Below are 25,476 nucleotides of genomic sequence, written 5' to 3' on the forward strand. Positions count from 1 at the left end.
ACAATTAATACAGTGAGTGATAACTGAAGCAGAAAGCAGTATCTGCATCTGTTTGTGTTAGTCTGCTCTTCATCTGTTGTGGTACTAAAATAGATTAATTACATTTATTTGATTCTTATTTCACTGATTTTGGATGGTTAACTGCTTTCTCATAATTGCTAATTCGAGTGAAACAAACTAAAGAATTGCAATTAACACATTCTAATCTACCCCTTATACGATCCTTGTTTTCTCTGCAGGCATTCTCATCTGTTTGCTTTTGCCCATCACACTCCCCCTTTTGCTCTCCATTTCCAGGGAGAAAAAATGGCACGAAAAAAAATGCTGTTAGAGCCAAAAGTTCGACACCTACTGAAAGCCTGAAAGTGTAAGAATATCAATTCTGAATGTACGGAATAACTACTAACTGTGTGAGGTGAGCTAGATACATTTGAACCAACAAAAATGCTAATAAATCTGATGTAAGTCTATCACTGTATAGAATTGCTAATCTAAAGCTATGCATCACTATCTGCTTGGCAGCAGAGGTAAGTTCTATATCGCCTAGAATTACTTAATCGAGAGTAGTTTTTGACAAATGCTTAGCCAGGAATTCTACAAAAAAAACATTTAAGAGTCTAGAATTGCATCATCAGAGGCTGAGGATGCCTCTGCTCCTTGTTCACCTTCATCAGAGTTTTGCAATAAAGGTGCTGCCTTTCCGGTGACCCGCCCTCTTCTACTTTCTGCAACATTCATTTACACAGGTAATCAGAAACATAGATTATATGACTTTGACATTGAAAAAGAAAGAACAACCAACTTTAAGCCCCAAATCATATTAAAGATTGTTACTTTTGTTACTTATAGCACTGCGTGTCATTGCCAAAAATTCGGGCCACTTCAGCTTTCTAAGTTGTTGCTTCTCTTCTTCTGCGAGCTCGAAATTGGGCTCTCTCCCACACATAAATGCAGCTCTGCACAGAAACAAGGATGCCTTAGTCTTTAAATTTGACACTATAAAAGAAATTTCGTTGACACCCAATTCATAAAATGTTAGCTCGAGTAGTATTTACATGGTAGTTAAGGCAACATGAAAGATAATGTAGGAAATAAGTAGCCGTTAATCACCCAACAATTCAAGTGGCCATTAATATATTGTAAGCCGAATGAGGGTATACTTGTAAAAATAAATCATCAAAAATGGAATAAAATGATGCTCATTCTACACATCACAAAATCCATATCTAAAAGACATACTAGTACTTTTTTTGTACATCAAACATCCCAATCATCCCATTATATACATTGCTTAAGATATCAATACACTTATTACTTGAAAATTAATAAGATTGCACAACCTTTAGAATTAAACCTATTTTGAGGTGAAGATATCGAGTAATGAACTATTCGTCATCAATCTCATCATCATTGATACGACAAGTTCGACCTAAATTGAGTGAGCATGTATTTTCATTCATTTTTACTCTAGTATAGATATCAAAATGGAAGTTTGTGGATGCTTGTAGACAATATTGTACCATTTAGAGATCTAAATAGCCACTTGTTTATATGATTATACTCCCTCCGTTTTTAAATACTTGCTCCATTTCTCTTGGACACGCATGCCGATTTTAATATTTGATCACAAATATCTTTAATTATCAATAAGTATAAATTCTAACAATTGAAAATTAATAATCAATTCATTGAGATGATTCCAACAATTACCCACAAGACTATATTCATTCTTATGTACACCGTATAAATCACAAACATTAGTCAAAGTAGGACAAATGAATAGTGCAAAAAATAGAAATAGAGCAAATATTTAAAAATGGAAGGAGTATATAAATATGCACAAACCTGTCATATAAATGGGCAGCTTCTTCTTGTGAGCTAACAGTTCCTAGATGAATTTGTATCTTGTCAACCTTTATTGCTGCTTGCCACTTCTTATTCTTAAAGTAAACCCCTGTCATAGCACATTGTTCTTCACTATGTATTCGCCTTCTGCGATGCTGCTTTCGTCGTTTCACTTCTATCTCTATAAATCAGAATAAATTACATACTCATTAGTCACTGCAGCCAGTAGAAAATCACTCTAACTACTCTGTATTCTTCTCAAGTACATGTATCGAATTGAATGTTATAGTAATGCAGACAAACCTATAGTAGGTTGAGTATCCAGCTCTTTTGACAAATTAGAACTGACAATACTTGGTTGAATATGCTGATCTTTGGAAGAGCCGGAATCATTAATTGTTACCGGCTCCATTATTTCTTCCAATGGATCACCCTCCTGATAAAAAATTTGCAACATACATATATTACACACACTTTAGATTGATTGTATTTTACAAGTTCTTTTCCTACTTGTTAGACTAAGTTTTTTTTCCTATTTGTTAGAATATGATCAAATAAACGAGTTTGTTGGATGTCATTGTATAACTTACCTCCTCTGCGCGTAAATTCAGATCATTGAAAGTAATGGGATACACACTGGCACAGTTTGAGCTGTATGTAGCATTTTTAGTGGCATTTTCGTCTGTGTTGCTGCCTGCAGCAATGTTACACAATTTAGACTTGGTGTTAGTTGAAAAGCAACACAAATCAACTTATCAACACTTGAAATGTACATGTGTTGAAAATCTGAAACCACATGTTCTAGACAATCATACCATTACAAAGTCCCAAAAGCCTGCGCCTTCGTAAGCTCACCATAGTTTCTTTGTGTAAAGTACAACAATATAAGTGAGAGAATTACCTTCAACAATATAACAGGAATACACTATTAATTCATTCAGAACATTATCAGAATTTAAGGCACAAAACAACAAAAATAGATACCAAATTCAAAGCCATATTACGGTTTGGAACCTTTACACAAAGAATGACAGTCAAAATAGGCAAAGCTAGTACATAACATATGAACCTTTAACAATACAGTATCACAGGACCTCATTCATTCTCCCACAAAATAGGCAAAGCTAGTACATAGCTACTAAGAAAAGAACTCGAGAATCAGAATTGATGTAAAGTAAATAAACCATCAAAATCGAGTCCGAAACGACGAAAACAAGAAGCTTCCTATAGGTTTATTTTCCATGAACATAGATATTTCCACCTAAACAAGAAAAAGTGGATTTCAAAGAAAAAGACATAACCCCTTTTTTTGATTTTATTCTAAGTCTTCCCCAAGTCAAGCTAGGCTAACCTACCACCTTTGTTACAATGAAAAAACAGAGGAATTAATCAAAAAATTAATCCCCAAAAACACAATCAAATGCAGAGTAAATGATCAAATTACACATAAACTAAACAATTCGTTGATTACCCATTAAATTAATTAATCTAGTACTACAATAATGAACAAAAAAAAAATAAAAATTAGCAAATACTATAGTAAATAATCCAAGAATTCTTAACGCAAAATTCAATCACATTAATCATCATATATAATAAGCAAAAATCACATATACAATAAACTAATTTACTCCATACCAGTCAAAGGATTATAAAGGGTTTGAACTTTGAAGGGTTGTGAAATTTGGGTTGTGTAATATATTTTCTAAATAAGCGAATTAGGGAAAAAAAATTGTGGAAGGTGGTAAAAGGGCAATAAAGAGAGAAAAAATAAGTTGTTGAGGGTCGATCATGCAATCTACCACCTTCCACCCTCTCTGCTAAAGAAGATTTATCCTAATCGTCGCGACATTCGGGTTTATACTCTGTTTAAGGAGAGAAGGAGGAGGGTGGTTCGGCGGTGATGGTTGATCGAGGAGGCGCGCGCAAACACACGCACACAAACAATGTGAGAGAAAAGAGTGTGGTGTTGTGTTTGTGTGGTGAGTTGTGGTGGGACTCTTTATTTTTATGGAGAGGTTGATGAATGAGAGAATAAGAAGGTTGAACGTATGTATGTTAGTAGTATGTATGATTCTATAATCCCACAATAAAATAATAATAATAAAAAAAAAATAGTGTATTTTAAGGTTGATTTTTATTTTAATGACCAATTTTACCCTTGAAATTGTTATGTAATTACTAATTACCTATTATGGAAAGATTTGAGGGCCAAATTAAAGGGGAGTTTTTGGTATATTTGCCATGCAAATTTATTTATTGCCCATATCTTATGGTATTGTATCATCTTGCTATTGGTTATCTTGTATATTAAAGGACTTACCAAATTTATTATGGGAATATTTAATGGGAAGGATGGGATTCCTAATTTCCTATTGCACTTTTTGTGTGGTTTCCAAATTTTGACAAGTATCCAAATTATTCAATCATGATCAAGTTCAATTTTCTTTGATGAGAGGCAATATTTTTGGTAGAACGTAGGATACAACTTTTCTATATATGGAAAGTAGGTCTTGTTGAGGGTGGATTGGTGGCCTGGTGGGTGTTATTGCTAATACCCCGAAGTTGTTTATTTTCAGAGTAATTTACGCGATAAATTTTTATATAATAACATTTTTAAAAAAAAATTATGTGTGTATTTTAACACATTTATTAACATAACCACTTCGTATTTACTCGCAAGTCGATGATAACTATAATATTGAGTATATTGACATAAAAATCTTGGAATTATCATACAAACACTCAAAAATTCACCAATACTCCCTTAACTACCCTTCATGTTGTCACAACTCACAGCCTAGGATTGAAATTTGTATGGTGACTATGATATTCAAGGTTAGCTAGCTTTAGCTATCACGCATTACTCATTTGTTTGCACAATTAATATATTAAGTTGTTGGTTAGTGTTGCCTGATGTTTGTCTCTTATAAACCTTTTTGTAATTACTTGTATTCAACCATTTGAACTCATTAATCGTCAACTTAGTTTATGTAAAGATAATGCAAGAAATAAACAAAGTCTTTAATCATTATTCAAAAGACTTTCAACAATTACAATTGTCAAAACAATTGTTAACTTCGAGAGAAAGGATGCATATCTTATGTATAGAGACCGAAATACACATATATAATGACACATGACTGTTATTGACTAAGACTTCCTCCATATAATAGAAATACAATTATAAATCAACCATAACCTTATTAGTTAAATTTTATTAAGATTTAATATAACCTTAAATAAAACAAATAACATTAACCAATTAAGATAATATAAGGCATACATTGCAAAACCCCATGAAGAGATATATAGGACAATGTAGTCATTTTATTAACAAAAGATAAATACAAAGTTTGTTGGAGATAAAATACAATAATATGTATAAGTAATAATGTAACCAATAACATTTATCAATATAGTACAATAACATTTATCCATATAGGTGGGTAGTTACAAACATAAAAATAAAACCAATATTAAAAAAAAAATTAAAATATGAACATAATATATGAACTTTGAAATACAATAATAGAAAGGAGAGCACGGCCACCGACGGGAATAGATGAATATGATTGGGTGTGTGTTATGCCATACAAGCGTGTGGAGATAACGCCTCCCACCTCAAACCCAACTCTTTGCCACCTTTGGCCTTATATATTTATTATGACTATTCCTTTAGTTTGCATTTGAAATTTCTTACTTATACATATGTCACATTTATTTTGTGCATACCAATTGCATAATCAGATTATCCGTTTCATTATTATTGCAACATAAGGGTCGGTCAGAATATTCACAAATTTTTTTGACTAGTGAGAAAAAAAATTGAGTTAAAAGAGGATTTACCAATCTGTAATCTGTTCATATGATTGCAAACATAAATAAAATAAATAAATAAAAATATTAAAAATTGTTAATATGGAAGATATTGTTGTATACACCCGGGTGTATGGTGCATCTAAAGATATTGTTTACACCCGGGTGTGTATAACTATTATTGTTGTAAACTTGTAATATTTGTTAAAATCTCTAAAGAGGTAAAAGTTGTAATATTAAAGGAGCATAGAAAGTGTAAATTATAACCTAACTCACTTTGTCACCTTATTATTCTATATGCCCTAACTTTATAGTGTTTTCAATTTAGTTGTTCCCATTTTATAAAAAAGATTTTCTCATTACTTATCTAATTATTTTTTCTTCCCCAATTTTTTTAATTGCATAAAAGTGTTCGATATAAATAATTAGTGCCTAAAGAATTGTTTTGTTGCCCTTTTACTATCAGTCAACTACTCTTATTCTAAAAAAAGAGTACATATTTTCTTCCAATATTATTACGTCCTTCTGACTCTAGTCTTATGCCTTTTCTGAGACGTACACTTTCTATGAAGAGTTGACAAGTGTTTGTGTGTATGTGCAGAAGTAAATGGTAAGGATTTGTTTAATTTCTTTGTCAATGGAAAAATGAAACTAGTGAGAATTGAAGGAGGTGTTAACAAAAGTGAGTCAATGAGGTAAAGAACTTAGATGTGGAAAATGATGAGGCGCATATAGACAATGGCCCTGTTTGGTAGTAAGCTTATTGGGGGTATATTAGCTTATTTGACTAACTTTAGTTGATTGACTAGTCAAACAAGCTAATACAAGTGTTTGGTAGTAAGCTTATTGAAAGAGCTTATTCCACTAAATAAGCTCTTTTTGAAAAAGCTCACTTTAGGAGCTTTTTCAATTAGCTTATTCATTAATTATTGTGAAATGACATTTATAACCTCATTTAATTTAAAATCCTATCTAAACTACCTACCCCACAATTAGTTTATTGGTCATTTCACATACTCAATCACCTTTAAGCTATCAGCTATTTACCAAACACTTTTATATAATCAGTTAATACAATAAGTTAGTCAAATCAGTTAATAAAATCAGCTAACTCAATCAGCTTCAGCTTTCTCCCAAACAGGGCCAATACTATGTTTAGTAATTGGCGTTTTTTTCGCTTTTTCTCTTAGGGATTTTTTTTTTTTTTTTTTCATTGGAGTTTTAATTTAACTATAACTATATGCATGAGTTTAACTCAATATATTTTAAATTACTCTGCAATCATACGAGTTTGCAATGACTCCATTTTATTTGTATATTAAACTTGGAATGCCCTCTTCACCCCGCCTTCTTGCAACCTACCTTTTCTTTTGGCATTAATTAATTGTTGAACTGACCTTATCAAAACTTGTTGAATGTTAATTGAACACATTCATCTTGAAATAAAGTTCTGTTCTTTTTAGCTTAAGTTCAGTTCAGCTCCAATCAATTTAGTGCAGTTCAATTCAGTTCTTAGTTTCTTTTTTCATAAAATCAGAATAGGCTCTAAGTGATAAAAAAAAAAAAATTAAAAAAAAAATAATAAAATAAAAAAAAAAAAAAAAAAAACATAGTTGATGAGATACTTTCCAGAAATTTTTAAAAGTTAGCTTCAAATGGAACACAATAGGTGAAATGGGCTAGTTGTTAATAAAGCCCAACTCTTGTGAATTAGGCCTAATTAAAATAACCCGACTAGCTTAACCGACTTCAAAGCTCACAATATAAAAACCACCTCGTCGTCTACTAACCGCAAAATTGTCGAATTTTCCAGAAAAAAATTCACAGGAGAGAGAAAATCGCATTTTAGGGTTTCTGAACATCATCTTTACAAATCAAACACCATGATTTACGACGTTAACTCTCATCTCTTCCGTTCCTTCCTCAGCCAGAAGGGTGGTGCTGCTGATAAGAGGTACTCTTTTCTCTCTCCTTGATTTTGTTTTTCGATTTTTGGGATTTTTCTTGTTTCTTGTAATCATGTGTTAATCTTTGAGAAATGTAGGTTATAATGGTTTTTGATTGATTGTTATGTTTAAATATGTGGAAGAATTTGATTGAAATGGTGAAATTAGGGTTTTGTTTTCGTTGTAGAAGGATTTAGGTTTTGTAACTTGTAAGGTGTTATAAATGGTGAGGTTATTGATAGTTCATTGAAATGTTAGCTGGTAATCATTCTGTTGTTTATCTTGTAAATTTTGATTCGAGTAATCTGGGCACCAATGGTTTGTTATAAGAATCACAGGAAATTAGGAGATTGTGTCTTTTTAAGCTGGAAATGTTATTAGGACTTGATGAAAGTGTAGAATTTCGACACGGTGTAGCTGTGTAAATTGACTAATGGTAGACTTGGTGGTGGTCATGCTACTACTAGTGTGAATTCGTCTAACAATGAGATTACATTTTGCTCGTTATCGCGTTCAAATTCGCAAGTAACCAATCATTACTCATATATTGTGAGGAGGAGGCAAGCTGTAATGGTTGTTGGAAATTGTTGAACTTGCTGATAGTTAAATTAAATTTTGATTTGACTCTATTTTTCTAAGGGTTAGATTAGAAATGGATGCTGCGTAGCCTTTTCTGTGAGAGAGTCTGGGAGACAATAGGAGAAATTTCTGACTCTATCATCTTCCCTAGAATTTGATCACATTGTTGCCCATAAAGGTATTAAGGTATCGGGACATACCATTATGCTGAGTTATTTCCACCCTTATACTCAGAATTTCCTTGCTTAAGAATCCCAAGTGCTGTTTTACACTTTAACAATTCTTTATTGACGTGGTCACTTGCCACTATGCCCACGCTTTGTTTAATCGTTTCCTGGCTAGGTATCCAGCTAGCTGTTTGTTAAGATTGTGTGATATGACTAATATCTGAGTTACTTCAGGCATGCATACTTTTGGGCATGATGCTTGAAGCCTGCTTTGCGCTTTATAATGTTTAATATAATTGTACAAAGCTGACCTGCTTTGAACTTATTAGAGTTGTGTGCTTTTTGTATTGTTTAGTTACTCGTGTTTAATCAGTATCACTATCGTTTTGAGCAGAAACTGCTTGCTTTCAACTTCAACTCTGAGAACCTTTTTGTAGTACTGTAATATTGTGTTTTGGTTTGAGGATTTATGAGACATTTGTAGGTATTGTACTGCTTGTCAGTTTCTCAAGTATCCAGTAGTCCTGAAGTTTATTTTCATGCGTCATGCCTCTGCTTGGGAACTCTATGAGAATATGAGACATTTTTGAAGTTGTATCGTTTTATAAGGCATGAGGTCTAAGAAGGGTTCAAGTGGTTTTTGTATCATGTGTTTCCCCCTTCACAATTTTTTGCAAAACAGAAACCTGGGTTGGTCTTTGGTGTTGATCAGCATGCTTTAGTGTAATATTTGAGATCTCTTCATGCCCAATTATCCATTAGGAAAAGCCTGATATGTTGTGTGAGAGATCGAAATAGGAAGCTGTTCAGTGTAGGTTGACTAGTTTGTTCTGTCGTCTGAAAGATGACATCTTAAATATCTATCAGCCCCTCACTGTTTCTTGTGCTATTTCCTTTTAGTTGTATGCTGAATCCTGAATGCACCTATTGCACACCAATGGTCTATCCGGTCTTCTTCTGGTTGGTTGGGCTAGTTTATACTATGTTAATAATGGCTTCATAGCTGATGGGATAGAATTTAAAGGATGATTTATTATTGGGGCTGGTTGCCTGTTTTACCTTTACCAGTGGAAGACATCTCAGGGGTTGGATATGATTTCATTTGCAAGTTTGTGGCTATGTCTTATATCTTCCTTATATTTTATTAATCATTTGTAACTTAGTATAGAGGGAACCAAAGAGTAGTAATTTTTTGGGATATAGGAGAACTTTGGGGTCAGGGATCATTGCTAAATTATATAATCTGTAGTCTTTAGTCTACTTTCGAGTTGACTGTTTTGAGTAATCCGTATTCTATTTCTGGTTAACCCCTACTTTTGTACTCTAATAATACTAAATTTTAATCATGAGTTTTACTTGGACTTGCAGGAAAACAGAGGATAAGCCAAAGGAGCAGAGGCCAAAAGCTAGTGAGAACAAGCCTGTGATGAATGAGTAATTTTTGAGCTGATTGGCGGACAATTGTTTGATGTTAGCATGTAATAGCTGTAGTGGCATGAATTGTTCCTTTGTGTAGCAGCTTATAATTTGAAATGGGATAAGAACTTTTAGCTTGTTATTATGTGAGAAAAGTTCTTGTGAGTTTGTTGATTTTGAAGCTTTTAAATATCTGATTATTTCTTTCTGTTCTAACTTCTTAGACCCTGCCTCATTTAGTCTTATACAATTGAAAAGAGAAATGGTGCAATTATTTAGTAACGGAGAAGGTAATGATATTTTTAATTGTCATTTTGTTTAACTTTTAAGTTTAAACCAAAACATTCCAAATCCTTAGCACTGTAATTCTACAAACTTTTCTTTGAAATCAAATAAAAACTTACACCAATATCTACCTATTTATTGCTCGCAAAGTGGTACTTTGTTAGTTGGTTGACAAATAATTATCATTTAACTCTAGTTAAATTTATAAACGTTATAATATATGGAGTATAGATATATATTTTTTGGTGAAGCCGAGTGGCAAGCCCCAAAAGAAAGGAGAAATTAAAAGCTAATAAATAATAATAATAATAATAATAATAATAATAATAATAATAAACGACTAACAAAAACAATGGTAAATAAAACAAATAAAAAAAGGCGCAATCTTGACCGCCTAAAAAATCCTCCAATAATAGTTTGACATTATGAAAGTTACGGAGTAATACAATTTTAATAAGATCTTACAAAAATATATAATACAGTAAGTCAATTTTATGAACAGTTGTTGTGTTGAAAGACAAACAGATGTATACTTAAAAATACCGTAAAATCATTAACTTGTAATTAGTTGAAATAGGGGGTCATAGGGGTTGATCCCACGAAAAATGTGCTAGCAAGTAACTAAGAATGAGATTCAAAAATCAAAACAAACTAACAAAACAATAAAAGAAATGATTGGGGGTAGTTAAAGAAGCACGAACAATTAATAACTAAATCGAACTAGAACTAATAAGAACAAGGATTAGAAATACTAAAGGAATTTGATATACTCGGAGACTATATATAGAAATCCATCATACATTAGTATAATCCCAAACCTATTACTTAATCCTTTAAAATAGCTTGACTCGTGGAATTATTTCTTTTGTTCCCTTATTAATACTTAAATCAGATACAACCTTTAATAATCCTAACCAACAAGTAACCTTAATTATTTTCAAATTCTTTTTATTATGAGGGAGAATTTGAATATACATATTTGACTTTCGAGATCCAAGGCGTTAGGTGCGATTATAGCCATTACCAAATCTATAATCCTTACCTTCTCTAAGGGAATTGGACTACAATGTACACCTCTTGAGTTACATATTCTCAAGGTTGTCCACATATATCCCAAGGGGCAAGAGCCACATGAATTGAAATACAATGATTATTTTGGAATCCTTACACCCGACAGCAGCCTATCTTTTTTATAGTCAAATTTAGAAAATGTATTATTTTAAAATACATATTAATATACATGCAATATATGTGCAATAAACGGAGTATATAATATAGTTACTTTGGATCAATTATAATTACTTTGTGCTACCGTTTCAAATTCAATTGTTTAATTTATCAACTAAACCAATACTTGTAAGTTTACATTATTATTTTAGGTGGTGAAAAATTGGAATCCGAATCTAAATATGAATCCTACTCCTGCCTCCAAACCTACACTAACTAGATTTGTCATAGGATAGACGTTCATGTCTGTTGTTCTAGGGTAAGCAAGTCATTATTATTGTCATCTTCAACTCTTGCGTTTGTATTACAATTGATATCTTATTCATTCTATAATAATAATAATAATAATAATAATAATAATAATAATAATAATAAAATTTCAGGTAATAGGTCAAGTTTAGGTTACAAGTCAGGCAATTCGAGTTGGGTAATCAGGTACAAGTCTGGATTGACAAGTGCACTTAGTGCACGAATAACAATGAGAATTAACAAACTACCCATTCTAGAGCTCATGATTGTGTTGTGAGGCTAATTTCTCATTTGCCCCCATTGAGTAAACCCGATGCATGTCAAATTGTCAATGATGTCGTATGTTTAAATACATATTACTCCGTTAGAGTTAGACAATACAATTGATTCCGAATGGAAGGACTTAATTAGAGTCGATTCTTGAACCAAGGTTGACTACTTCGAATATGTTTTTGAATCAAAATAGGAGTTCATTCGGTAAGGAAAACATCAAAGTAATAGATACAACTTCTTTACGAAATACTTGCGTGACACTATCTCCCATAATATTATTATTATTATCAGTTATTCAATTGTTATGTTGCATGCTCGGACACCTGCATGCTCTCTCACTGCATATTCTACTATATACATATTGAAAAAAGGGAATTTAGAAAAGCATTGAGTGCATGGATATCATGTATCCCATTGTCCCTTAAAGCTTACAAAATGAAATAGAGGGTAAATAGAGGATAATAACTAATAATAAGTTGAGAGGTAAATATACTCGTGGCTATGTATTTATTCATTTTTTTGCATTTGGATAACTCCAATTGAGTAATGCAAAACCCAAATGAACAACGAAGTATAAAAATAAACTTGAGTGTAATTTAAAACCTTAGATGTACTAAAAAACATAATGAATATTCACAATAGACATTTGTGCATGGGGTAAGAACTTTAAAGAGAAAGTGAGGTAAGTGGTAGTTGGTGCTTATTCATTCATTAGTCAAAAGAGAGTATAACCAGATGAAGGTGCCAATTTTCCAGCTTCAATGACTCAATGGTGAAGTTACTTTAGGAAGAGCATTTTTATCACTGTGGACATCCACAATAATGATAAATGCTAATGTTGTTATCCAAATTTTGAAGTGGTAACTTTGGTAAGTGAGTGGGCCATTGAGTGGGTGGTTTTCTCAAGCCATTTTGCTTTGAATCTCATGGATTTTTTTTACCCGGCCTTCTAATAAATTATCATGCCCTAATTTCAACTAATTATTAGATGGCCTTGAAAAGAAGTGTTTATCAGCAAAATATTGGACTTTTGGTTCTGGTTTATTTCATATATACGAGTAATTTTTTTAGGATTCTTTTTAACAAAAATTAATTGACTTGCAATGATTTGAATTGTCGGATGCCAATTAATTTGTACAAGATGATGAGATGAGAAAAAACATTTCTTCGAAATGATCTACCATCTCTTTTCTCTTACTAACGACCCATTTGATTAAACTTATGTTGATTCTTTTCAAATAATAGAAAATTGATCAAATAAATTTAGAGAGATTATTGTCCTAAAAACAAATATTGACTCATTTGTTACTATTGACAAGCATGTATACTTTATACTTCCTCCGTTCTTTATTACTTGACCCGCTTTGAATTTTACAATATTCACCATCCCTCCTTTTACCGTCTTTTGTGAATAATATGTAAGGAAAAATATATTCATGTATGATCTTTTGGGATTCGTCTCAATAAGTACTATCATAATATATAACTTTTATAATTTTTACTTATGGAGAATTTAAGTTATTGATTGTCAAAGTTTTGCATTGGCAAGCGTGATAAAAGAAACAGGTCAAGTAAAAAAGAACAGAGGAAGTATCTAACTATCTAAGCATGCATTTGTATTGTTACAGCATCAAGCAATATGATATGATAGTAAATTGGTAATCGAAGAGCGAACAAGGCTTTGGATTTGCATACATCTGATATATATATATATATTTATACTTCGTATAACTCAACAAGTAAAGTGTGGATAATAGGGTGGTTACCTCTCCACGCGTTTTCAACGTTAAGAAAAATTTAATCATTAAGGTATTATTTCTCGCATATGCTTCTTTAATGGAACTTCTATGAAAGTTAATTTGTGATTCTAGATGAACATAATATTGGATTTTATCAAGGTATCATTGATTAGTTGATAGAGAAATATCACAAATTTATCATTGAAGGTAATATTCCTTTTGGTAAAACAAATTAAAAATACTTGTAATTTTCTTGCACCATAAAGCATTTCCATTGAGAAAAGTTAAAAGAACAACCCTAAAAAGAAAGGATAAGACATAAAAGGTAGAAATTAGTCAAACCGAAGAGGACAAATGTCCCATAAGAGAAGGAAACAAAGAAAAACATAGATTTTTACTAATGAGTAAACCACCTTATGGACCAACTAAAAGTAGAGGTAAATTAAACAAACATTTGGGACCCTTTTAAAATTAAGAGGTTAGAAACAAAGAGAGCAAAAAAATTAAAAAATAATTAGAAAAAAATAAAATCAATTGGCAAAGCATAAAATGAAATCAAGTATAGCATGCACTAGAGTCGTTACTCATTATTATTGATATTCCATGTGCTAGTGCTACCTTCTTCTTATCAACTTTACCAAACACTTTTTAGCATCAAATCCTTCCATCATTTTCATCCACTCTCTACTCTATTAATAACCCTAAAGTTGTTTGTTAGTCATCTCATCTTTGTAACTCTTCTTTTATGATGATCTATCTTTACTTTATTTCCTTTAGCTTTCAATAAGTTTAGCTATTAATGCAAGTGCATTCTTGGGTACGATTTTATTTTGGGGCGTAAGTTGTGTAACACATACAAATTAAGTGTTTTAAGTGGTAACTAGCTTTTTGGCCCGTTCAATGTACGGGTTGTTACTTGGGTTAATTATTTTCATATGTCGGAAGATTGTTTCATTTCTAAACTTAAAAGAAAAAAAGAGAGAGAGGGTAGAACCGTGAAAGAAGATGAATGAACTTAGTTAGATATATACACGTGAAGATTGTGGGATATAAAATGACATATTATTTTAAATTATATTTAAAGTCTAGCAGATGATAAGACAATTTTTATTATAATTTATATGTTTATGTAATGTGTATCAATTAAAACATTATTTTATTATGGTGGAAATGAAACACTTCATTTTCTTACTTGAATTTGCAAGTTGTATAATGCATAAAGACTTAAACATAAATATTAATTAAGGGAGATGACACGTGGCATATGGGGGTGATGAGTGACTTGTGAATTGTGATGCCATGTGTCATATGAAAAACTTATAGTTTGTGTTTTTATGTACAGAAGTATAGATTAGTTAGTTAGACAACAAATTGCAAATTATTATTCTTGCTACAACAAACAAGAAAAAGGTAATTTTATTACAAGGTTTTTTATCAGCTAAATTTTAAATGTATAGCTTGACTCTTACCGGAAAAATTTAGATTATTCTTAAGTGACTCTGATTAATCTATAATTAGCACGAAACTATACACCAAAACTTTGAATAAATAAACATTTATGAGACAATATGATTTACAATTTTATATAGTGTATGGTATGTAAGAGATTAGTTGATCACCCCTTATATATAAGTTTTTAATTAATCTAGTTGGATCTTCTTATATTATTCCATAGTGCTGAACCATCATTAAGTGACATAAGTATTGAATCATAAGATTAAAGATGATCTCAAACAATATTAAGTTTATTATTAATCATAATAATGGATTAATACACAACTATCCCAACTTGTTGTTGTCATATAATCACTATTTTTTTGTTGTTGTGATTAAGGATATGGGATTTTATGTCTCACAATAACTAAAGTAAATTATTTTGAACATTGTAACTTGTTTCAAGTTTGATCATCCTTCTTATTTATTCAAATCATTTGCAAATACTACTAAGGAAAATGTGGTATAGAAAATAGAGTACACTTTGATTTGCATCTTGTCGGACATGACTCCTTTTATATGAATGAAAATATGAAACGAAGCATTAGACAACTCAACGACCTCCATGATTAAGTTACTTTTAGGCAGGATGTGAATTGTAGTGGTTGCACAATATTTAGTTTCTTTACATAAGTTTTGGGCCTAATAAATAAATTTTAATAAGAAATCATTACACCAAAGCTTTATTGATTTATTTGTTTAGTTATTACATACTCAATTAAGATTTTCGTAATTCATAGTCCATTTACCACATCCATCCATAAAATAATCAACCAATTTCATTATAAGTCATATATGATAATCGCTTTGTTTGGAAAATGGTTGTTGGCGGTTGGGTATTAGCTGTTCACTTGGCTTGTTTGACCAGCCGGAATGTTTGGTTGTTTATAATGGCTTTTGAAATTGGTTGTTTAAGCTGACTGTTTATAAAAGTGTTTGGTAAATTAATTGTTGGTTGTTTATTAGATAATTTGTGGGCCAATAAACCAAAATCCAACAAAAAAAACTACTCAAAACAACTTTTTTTCATTTTGGCTTAAAAGCCAGCTTTTTCACTGACTAAAAAGCTAATTACCAAACACATTTTTTTGGCTATTTGACATAAAAAAGCGAAAAGCCAAAAGCTAACCGAAAAGCCATCAAAACGCCAATTACCAAACATGACCAATATGATATAAAGTATGACAATATGTAGTGTCTTATAGAGCTGTCAAAAGATGACCCGACTAGAAGTACCGACCCGAACCCGATTATTAACCGACTCATCTGAACCCGAAAAAATGGTGACCTAAACCCGACTTGACCCGATCTAACACCAACCCTAGACCCGAGTTGACCCGAGTATGTGAGACTCGAACCCGAACATGAACCGACCTGGAGATGACCCAACCCGAATGTAACCCATAAATTACTGTCCTGAACCGAACCCGACTTGAACCGAAATTGACCCAAACCCGTTTTAACCCATCAAAACCCGAATTTAACCCGACCTATACAAACCCGACCCGAAATCAACCCGACTAGTTATTGACCTGACCCAAATTCAACCCGACTTATTATTGACCCAACCTATTACTACCCGACCAAAAAATTCAACCTGATCTGTTACTAACCCTACCCGAAATCAACACGATTTGTTATTGACCGGACCTAAATTCAATCCAAATTGTTCTTGACCCGATTTCAAATCCCCTTAAATTCAATTTAGACCACCTTATTATTGTTAATCAAAGCATTTTGTCTAAGGAGACCAAGTCGGTCCAGACCAACAAAAGAAAGGAGCATCATTCCCAAATTTAAGAGTTAAATATAGTATATATTTGTTGTATGGTCAAAGGAGATAATTATCTTCTTAATTTATAGACTATAGTTCCCTAGTATGTTGCCAAACATATTATAGTCAAAGAAAATAATTAGCTTGATAAAAATAATAGTTATCAATTTAAAATAGTTAGCTAAACCCGAATTTGACCCGACTTGGAAATGACTAGACCAGATTGTAACCCGCAAATTATTGACTTGAACATAACCCGACTTGAACCCGCGAATGACCCGACTTGGAAATGACTCAACTTGATTATAACCTGCAAATTATTGACTTGAACCGAACTCGAGAATGACCCGAGTTGAAAATGACCCGACCTAATTATAACCCGCAAATTATTAACTTGAACCGAACTCGACTAAAACCCGAGAATGACTCGACCTGATTCTAACCCGCAAATTATTGACTTGAACTGAACCCGAATCAAACCCGAGAATTACCATAACTCGTTTTAACGCGTTAAAACCCGAATTAAACCCGACCTATTGTTCACCGGATCCAAAGGTAACAATACCTGTTATTAACCCGACCGAAACCCGACCAAAACCTGATAAGATGTATGACCCGACGTGACCCGACTCATGCATGACCCAACTCAAATCCAACCCGCATAGGTTACGACATCAACCCGACCCGAGTTGACCCGACCTACTCTTACCGGACCCAAACCCGACCCGTTTACCCAAATTGACAGTTCTATATATATGGTTCCAAACGACATTATATGAACCTAAAATGTATCCCCTAAAATCTAAAGGCTTTTCGATCCCGGGCTCTAAAACCTCCAAAATTTATCAAAAAGCGTGGATATTAGCCTTCAATTTTGGAAATTTTTTACTTTTTTTCACCCGGAAATAAAAATTGTCGAAATGTTTACCATGTTTCCTAATACCCTTCCGAGAGTCCAATTGGGTGGGTGGAACCATCCTATTTGCCTTTAAACGGCCAATTTACCGATTTACAACTTGCACCGATTTAATGAACTCAAGCCTACTACGAACATTTACGACAACATATAATGATCATATATGGTTCCAAACGACATCATATGACCCCGAGATGTATCCCCTAAAATCTCAAGGCTTTTCGACAACGGGCCCCGAAACCTCCAAAATTTCATAAAAAGCATGGATATTAGCCTTCAATTTTGGAATTTTTTGACTTTTTTTTCGCCCAAAAATAAAAATTGTCGAAATGTTTTCATTGTCCCAAATACCCTCTCAGAGTCCAATTGGGTGGGTGGAACCATCCAATTTGCCTTTAAACGACCAATTTACCGGTTTACAACTTGCACCGATTTCATTAACTCAAGCCTACCACGAACATTTATGACAACAAATAATGATCATTTACGGTTCCAAACGGCATTATATGACCCCGAGATATATCCCCTAGAATTTCAATACTTTTCGACACCGGGCCCCGAAACCTCCAAAATTTCTCAAAAAGTGTGGATATTAGTCTTCAATTTTAGAATTTTTTTGACTTTTTTCGCCCGAAAATAAAAATTGTCGAAATGTTTACCATGGTCCCTAATACCCTCCGGGAGTCTATTGGGTGGGCGGAACCATCCAGTTTGCCTTTAAACGGCCAATTTACCAGTTTACAACTTGCATCGATTTCATTAATTCAAGCCTATCACGAACATTTATGACAACATATAATGATTGTATATGGTTCCAAACGACTTTATATGACCCCGAGAAGTATCCCCTAAAATATCAAACCTTTTCGATACCGGGCCCCGAAACCTCTAAAATTTCTCAAAAAACGTGGATATTAGCCTTCATTTTTGGAATTTTTTTACTGTTTTTCGTACTGAAATAAAAATTTCCCAAAAGTTTACCATGTTCCCTAATACCCACAGGGAGTCCAATTGGGTTCGTGGAACCATCCAATTTGCCTTTAAACGACCAATTTACCGGTTTACAACTTGCACCGATTTCATTAACTCAAGCCTACCATGAACATTTATGACAACAAATAATGATCATATATAGTTCCAAATGACATTATTATATGACCCCGAGATGTATTCCCTAGAATTTCAAGACTTTTAAACACTGAGCCCCAAAATTTCTCAAAAACTGTGGATATTAGCCTTCAATTTTTGAATTTTTTCGCCCAGAATTAAATATTGCCGAAATATTTACCATGGGCCGTAATACCCTCCAGGATTCCAATTGGGTAGGAGGAACCATCCAATTTGCCTTTAAACGACCAATTTACCAATTTACAACTCTCACCGATTTCATTAATTCAAGCCTACCACGAACATTTATGAAAACATATAATGATCATATATGGTTCCAAACGGCATTATATGACCCCGAGATGTATCCCCTAAAATCTAAAGACTTTTCGTCAATGGGCCCCGAAACCTCCAAAATTTCTCAAAAAGAATGGTTATTATTAGCCTTCTTTTTTGGAAAATTTTGACTTTTTTTCGCTCGTGAATAAAAATTACTGAAATGTTTACATGGTCCCTAATACCCTCCGGGAGTCCCTTGGTGGAACCATCCATTTTGCCTTTAAACGGTAAATTTACCGATTTACAACTTGCATCGATTTCATTAACTCAAGCCTATCACGAACATTTATGACAACATATAATGATCATATATGGTTTCAAACGACATTATATGACCACGAGATGTATTCCCTAGAATTTCAATACTTTTCGACATTCCGAAACCTTCAAAATTTCATAAAATGCGTAAATATTAATCTTTAATTTTGGAATTTTTGACTTTTTTTCTCTCGGACATAAAATTTCCAAAATGTTTACCATGGTCCCTAATACCTTCCGGGAGTCCAATTGGGTGGGTAGAACAATCCAATTTGCCTTTAAACGACCAATTTACCGGTTTGCAACTTCATCAATTCATTAACTCAAGCCTACCACGAACATTTATGACAACATATAATGATCATATATGGTTCCAAACGACATTGTATGACCCCGAGATGTATTCCCTAGAATTTCAATACTTTTCGACACTGAACCCGAAACCTTCAAAATTTCGCAAAATGCGTGGATATTAGTCTTCAATTTTGGAATTTTTTGACTTTTTTTTCGCCCAAAAATAAAAATTGTCGAAATGTTTTCATTTTCCCAAATACCCTCTCAGAGTCCAATTGGGTGGGTGGAACCATCCAATTTGCCTTTAAACGACCAATTTACCGGTTTACAACTTCATCAATTTCATTAACTCAAGTCTACCACGAACATTAATGACAACTTATAATGATCATATATAGTTCCAAACGGCATAAAATGACCCTGAGATGTATCCCCTAACATCTCAAGCCTTTTTTACAACGGGCCCCGAAACATCCAATAATTCTCAAAAATCGTGGATATAAGCCTTTAATTTTAGAATTTTTTGACTTTTTTCGCCCAAAAATAAAAATTGTCTAAATATTTACAATGATCCCCAATACCCTCCGGTAGTCCAATTGGGTGGTTGGAACCATCCAATTTGCCTTTAAACGACCAATTTACCAGTTTACAACTTTCACCGATTTTAAAGCCTACCACGAACATTTATGACAACAAATAATTAACATATATGGTTCCAAACAGCATTATATGACTCCGAGGTGTATTCCTTAAAATCTCAAGTCTTTTTTACACCGGGTCCCGAAACCTCCAAATTTTTTCAAAAAACGTGGATATTAGCCTTCAATTTTGGTATTTTTTTACTTTTTTTTCGCCCGAAAATTAAAATTTCTGAAATGTTTACCATTGTCCCTAATACCCTCCGTGAGTCCAATTTGTCTTTAAACGACCAATTTACCAATTTACAACTTGCTACGATTTCATTAACTCAAGCCTATCACGAACATTTATGACAATAAATAATGATCATATATGGTTCCAAACTACATTATAGGACCCCGAGATGTAATCCCTAGAATTTCAAGACTTTTCGACATCAGGCCCCGAAACCTCCAAAATTTTGCAAAATGCGTGGATATTAGACTTCAGTTATGCAATTTTTTGAATTATTTCACCTGTAAATAAAAATTGCCGTAATGTTTCCAATGGTCCCTAATACCCTCTTGGAGTGCACCTGGCTGGTTGCAACCATTCAACTTGCCTTTAAACAGCCGATTTATCGGTTTACAACTTGCACCGATTTCATTAATTCAAGCCTACCACGAACATTTATGACAACAAATAATGATCATATATGGTTCCAAACGACATTATATGATCCCGAAATGTATTCCATAGAATTACAAGACTTTTCGACACCAGGGCCCCGAAACCTCCAAAATTTCATAAAAAGCGTGGATATAGACTTCAATTTTGGATTTTTTTTTTTTTAACTTTTATTCGATCGGAAATAAAAATTTCCAAAATGTTTACCATGGTCACTAATACCCTCCGGGAGTCCAATTGGGTGGGTGGAACCATCCAATTTGCCTTTAAACGACCAATTTACCGATTTACAACTTTCACCGATTTCATTATTTCAAGCCTACCACTAACATTTATGACAACATATAATGATCATATATGGTTCTAAACGGTATTATATGACCCAGAGATGTATTCCCTAAAATCTCAAGGCTTTTCGACACCGTGCTCTGAAACCTCCATAAATTTTCGAAAAGTGTGGATATAAGCCTTCAATTTTGGAATTTTTTGACTTTTTCGCCCGGAAATAACAATTGCCGAAATTTTTACCATGGTCCCTAATACCCTCCGGGAGTCCAATTGGGTAGGTGTATCCATCCAATTTGCCTTTAAACAACCAATTACCGGTTTACAACTTGCACCGATTTCATTAAATCAAGCCTACCACGAACATTTATGACAATATATAATGATCATAAATGGTTCCAAACGGCATTATATGACCCCGAGATATGTCCCCTAAAATTTCAAGGTTTTTCGACATCGGGCCTCGAAACCTCCAAAATTTCTCAAAAAGCGTAGATCTTAGCCTTTAATTTTGGTATTTTTTGACTTTTTATCGCCTGAAAATAAAAATAGCCGAAATACTTACCATGGTCCCTAATACCCTCCAGGAGTCCAATTGGGTGGGTGGAACCATCCAATTTGCCTTTAAACGATCAATTTACCGGTTACAACTTGCATCGATTTCATTAACTCAAGCCTACTACGAACATCTATATATGACAACATATAATGATCATATATGTTTCCAATCGGCAGTATATGACCCCCCAGATGTATTCCCTAAATTCTAAAGACTTTGCAGCACTAGGCCTGAAACCTCCAAAATTTCTCAAAAAGCGTTGACATTAGCCTTCAAGTTTGGAAATTTTTGACTTTTTTCACCCGGAATAAAAATTGCCGAAATGTTTATCATAGTCCCTAATACCCTCCGATAGTCCAATTGGGTGGGTGGAACCATTCAATTTTCCTTTAAACGGCCAATTTACTAGTTTACAACTTGCACTAATTTACCGGTTTACAACGACCAATTTAATTAACTTGCACCGAACCCTACTTGAACCGAAATTGACCAAAACCTGTTTTAACTCGTCAAAACTTGTATTTAAACTGACTTGTTACTAACCTTACCTGAATTCAACCCGACCCGTTCCTAACTCGACCCGAATTTAACCCAAACTGTTACAAACCCGACTCAAAATCAACTCGACTTGTTATTGACCTGACCCAAATTAAACCCGACTTTTTATTGATTCGACCTGAATTTTACCAGACCTATTACTTACACGGCCCAAAAATTTAACCCGATCTATTACTAACTCGACTCGAAATTAACACGACTTGTTATTGACCCGACCTAAATTCAACCCAAATTATTCCTTACCCGATTTCAAATCACCTTAAATTCAATTTAGAGCACCTTATTATTGTTGATCAAGGCATTTTGTCTCGGGAGACCAAGTCGGTCCAGGCCAGTAAAAGAAAGGAGCATAATCCTCAAATTTAAGAGTTAAATATAGTATATATTTGTTGTATGGTCAAAGGAGATAATTATCTTCCTAAATTATACTCTTTTCGTCCCTTAATACAATGCCTCTTTTGAGCATTTATTCCTCACATAACAAAGAGAAAGAGGCATTATATATTTATATTAAGGGACGGAGGGAATACTATAGTTCCCTAGTATATTTCCATATATATTATAGTCTAAGGAAATAATTATCTTGATAAAAATGATAATTATCTGTTTATAGTTAGTTGAACCCGAATATGACCTGACTTAGAAATGACCTGACCTGATTGTAACCTGCAAATTATTGACTTGAACATAACCTGACTTGAATCCGAGAATGACCCTACTTGGAAATGACCCAACCTTATTATAACCTGAAAATTATTGACTTGAACCGAACTTGACTTGGACCCGGGAATGACCCGATTTGAAAATGACACGACCTGATTATAATCCGCAAATTATTGACTTGAATCGAACCCGACTCAAACCCGAGAATGACCCGACCTGATTCTAACCCGCAAATCTGAACCTGACTCGAACCCGAGAATTACCATAACCCGTTTTAACGCATGGAAACCCGAATTAAACCCGACCTATTGTTCACCCGACCCGAATGTAACCCGACCTGTTATTAACCCGACCCAAACCCGGTAAGAAGTATGACCCGATGTGACCCAACTCAAACATGACCCAACCCAAACCCGACCCGCATAGGTTATGGAATAATCCGAATTGACCCGACCCACTCTTACCCGATCCGTTTACACGAATTGACGACTCTAGTGTCTTAATAAAATATTCTACAAGTATTAACTTTATTTTAAAGTAATTTTTTATGTATGCTTGGGGATTCCTTTCTCCCTCCTATACTCTTTATTTAGAGTTGACCTATAAAGTTGCGTTATTTACAAGGTCGAAGGGAAGGGGGGGGGGCTGGTGGAGGCCCGGCCTCCCCGACCCAGATTTGCTGCCATATATTATAGTTTATGGCCCCCCTTAAAATTAGTATATATAATATTTAAGACAAAATTATAACAATAAATGTACCTTGTCATGTTGGTTGGGTAATGTTTTATTTTTCCAAGTGGGTGGGTTCGAATCCCATCTCCTACATATTTTTTTAATTAAAACTTCTTATTCAACGTTTCAACGTGGGTTTCTAGCAAACCAAATCAGTTTACTTTTTTTTGAAGGGGGGGGGGGTGATTAATTGTTTACTTGCTTAATATGTTTATTTACTTAATAATTTTGGGTAATTTTTAATTTATTGAATGGACATTTAGGACCAAATTTTAGGGTTTTATTCTACTTAATTTGAGAATTGTAGTTTTTGTATTGATATAGATTAAATCATGAAATAAAAAACACTAGTTTTTTTTTTTTTTTACAAAAAAAGTTAATAATCAACAAGAGGAGGGTTCCACTTCAAAGGCAAATTTTATTTACAAAAAGTTAATATTCAATAAGAAGAGGGTCATTTCTGCAATGAATATCGTCAAAATTCAACTAAGGAGTAAAAAGGAAGATGATTTTCTTAGAGATGTTTTGGTTGTATACATAGAAAAAGAGATTGTCGTAGATTTTAGTGTTTAATCTTTTATTGATGATTTTGCTACTATGAAAAATCATCGAGTACGATTTAACTAATGTTTTTTGGTGACAATAAAATATTAGTGTACTTTAATTTTTTCCATCAATCTTTTGTCTAATAAGTCCGATCCGGCCCCCAGAACTTGAAAATCCTGGCTTCGCCCCTGGTTATTTAATTATAAGAAGTATGTATTTAGTAGGTTTTTCTCCTTATTAAAGAAAAAAAAAATACTATAAATTTATTAGAATTTTCTGAACTTCTTTGAACTTGAAAATGGTCTTATTATTCGTTTTAACCACATTATTACATATTACCCCTTATTTGAACTCATTTGAATTTCACTGTACAATTTATAATCTTATACGTAGTAAACAAGGAGTAGTAAGTAATACTATTATGTAATTTTTTATTTTTTTTTAAAAAAAATGTGTCGACAAGTAAATGATTACTAAATTCATGTGGATTCACTATTTAAAAACTAAAACCCCGATGGCAAGGGCTTAGATGGTGGTTGATTGGGATAAAGTCATGATTATTACCCCTAATTGTGGCATTTCGGTAACCACCATATGCTTTGCCACATATTCTTTCATCTTAAAATTACAAATTAAGGCTATGTTCAATTGAATAGTTCAACCTAGCTAAAACTATAATTACTAGCATACAATAATTTCAATGAGTTAGAATTAGGTTTTTTTTTTTTTTTTTTTTTTTTTTTTTTGTGGAAACCTAGAATTAGTTTTAAAACATATTCAATTAGTTTTATTCAGTAAAAACCTACAGAAGAGCATTGCCACTAATGGGCATTTTTTTGGTTGCTCAATCTCTCTCTAACCACTTTCTCACTCCTCCTCCCCATGGGAATTTTCTTGGTCATTTTTTTTCTACACCAATGGTCAAAAATTATAATCCCCACCATTCTCTCTCCTATTTTTAACCCTATACCCCACCAATATTTATCTCTCCTACACATCATTAAATTTGTAATTTAGTATTTCTTAATTTTATTGTTAACAAAATTTTGTATTGATTAAATTATTTATGAGTACAATATTAATTATTTTTATTATTAATTT

The 25,476-nt window shown here is 33.1% G+C and overlaps 1 protein-coding gene across 1 annotated transcript; it reads right to left on the reverse strand.

The window, feature by feature from the left end:
- Positions 1–282: 282 nt before the first annotated feature.
- Positions 283–3,926, reverse strand: LOC145624219 (ethylene-responsive transcription factor-like protein At4g13040). The gene is made up of 7 exons (XM_081677218.1): positions 3,484–3,926; positions 2,661–2,746; positions 2,436–2,539; positions 2,149–2,281; positions 1,846–2,026; positions 835–956; positions 283–725 (listed from the first exon to the last, which is right to left on the reverse strand). The coding sequence occupies exons 2-7, from the start codon at positions 2,701–2,703 to the stop codon at positions 610–612; spliced, it is 699 nt and encodes a 232-aa protein (XP_081533344.1). The 5' UTR covers positions 2,704–2,746; positions 3,484–3,926; the 3' UTR covers positions 283–609.
- Positions 3,927–25,476: the final 21,550 nt, after the last annotated feature.

Source organism: Chenopodium album, chromosome 3 (assembly GCF_948465745.1).
Source record: "Chenopodium album chromosome 3, dcCheAlbu1.1, whole genome shotgun sequence".
Taxonomy (NCBI): Eukaryota; Viridiplantae; Streptophyta; class Magnoliopsida; order Caryophyllales; family Amaranthaceae; genus Chenopodium; species Chenopodium album.

What these genes read in the sequence shown, in the direction of transcription:
- LOC145624219 (XM_081677218.1), bottom strand. Translation starts at nt 2,703, where the DNA reads ATGGTGAGCTTACGAAGGCGCAGGCTTTTGGGACTTTGTAATG. An exon ending in TGAATTTACGCGCAGAGGAG is followed by an intron (nt 2,282 to 2,435) that starts GTAAGTTATACA and finishes ATTTTTTATCAG; the next exon opens with GAGGGTGATCCATTGGAAGA. An exon ending in GCTGCCCATTTATATGACAG is followed by an intron (nt 957 to 1,845) that starts GTTTGTGCATAT and finishes GTTTCTGTGCAG; the next exon opens with AGCTGCATTTATGTGTGGGA.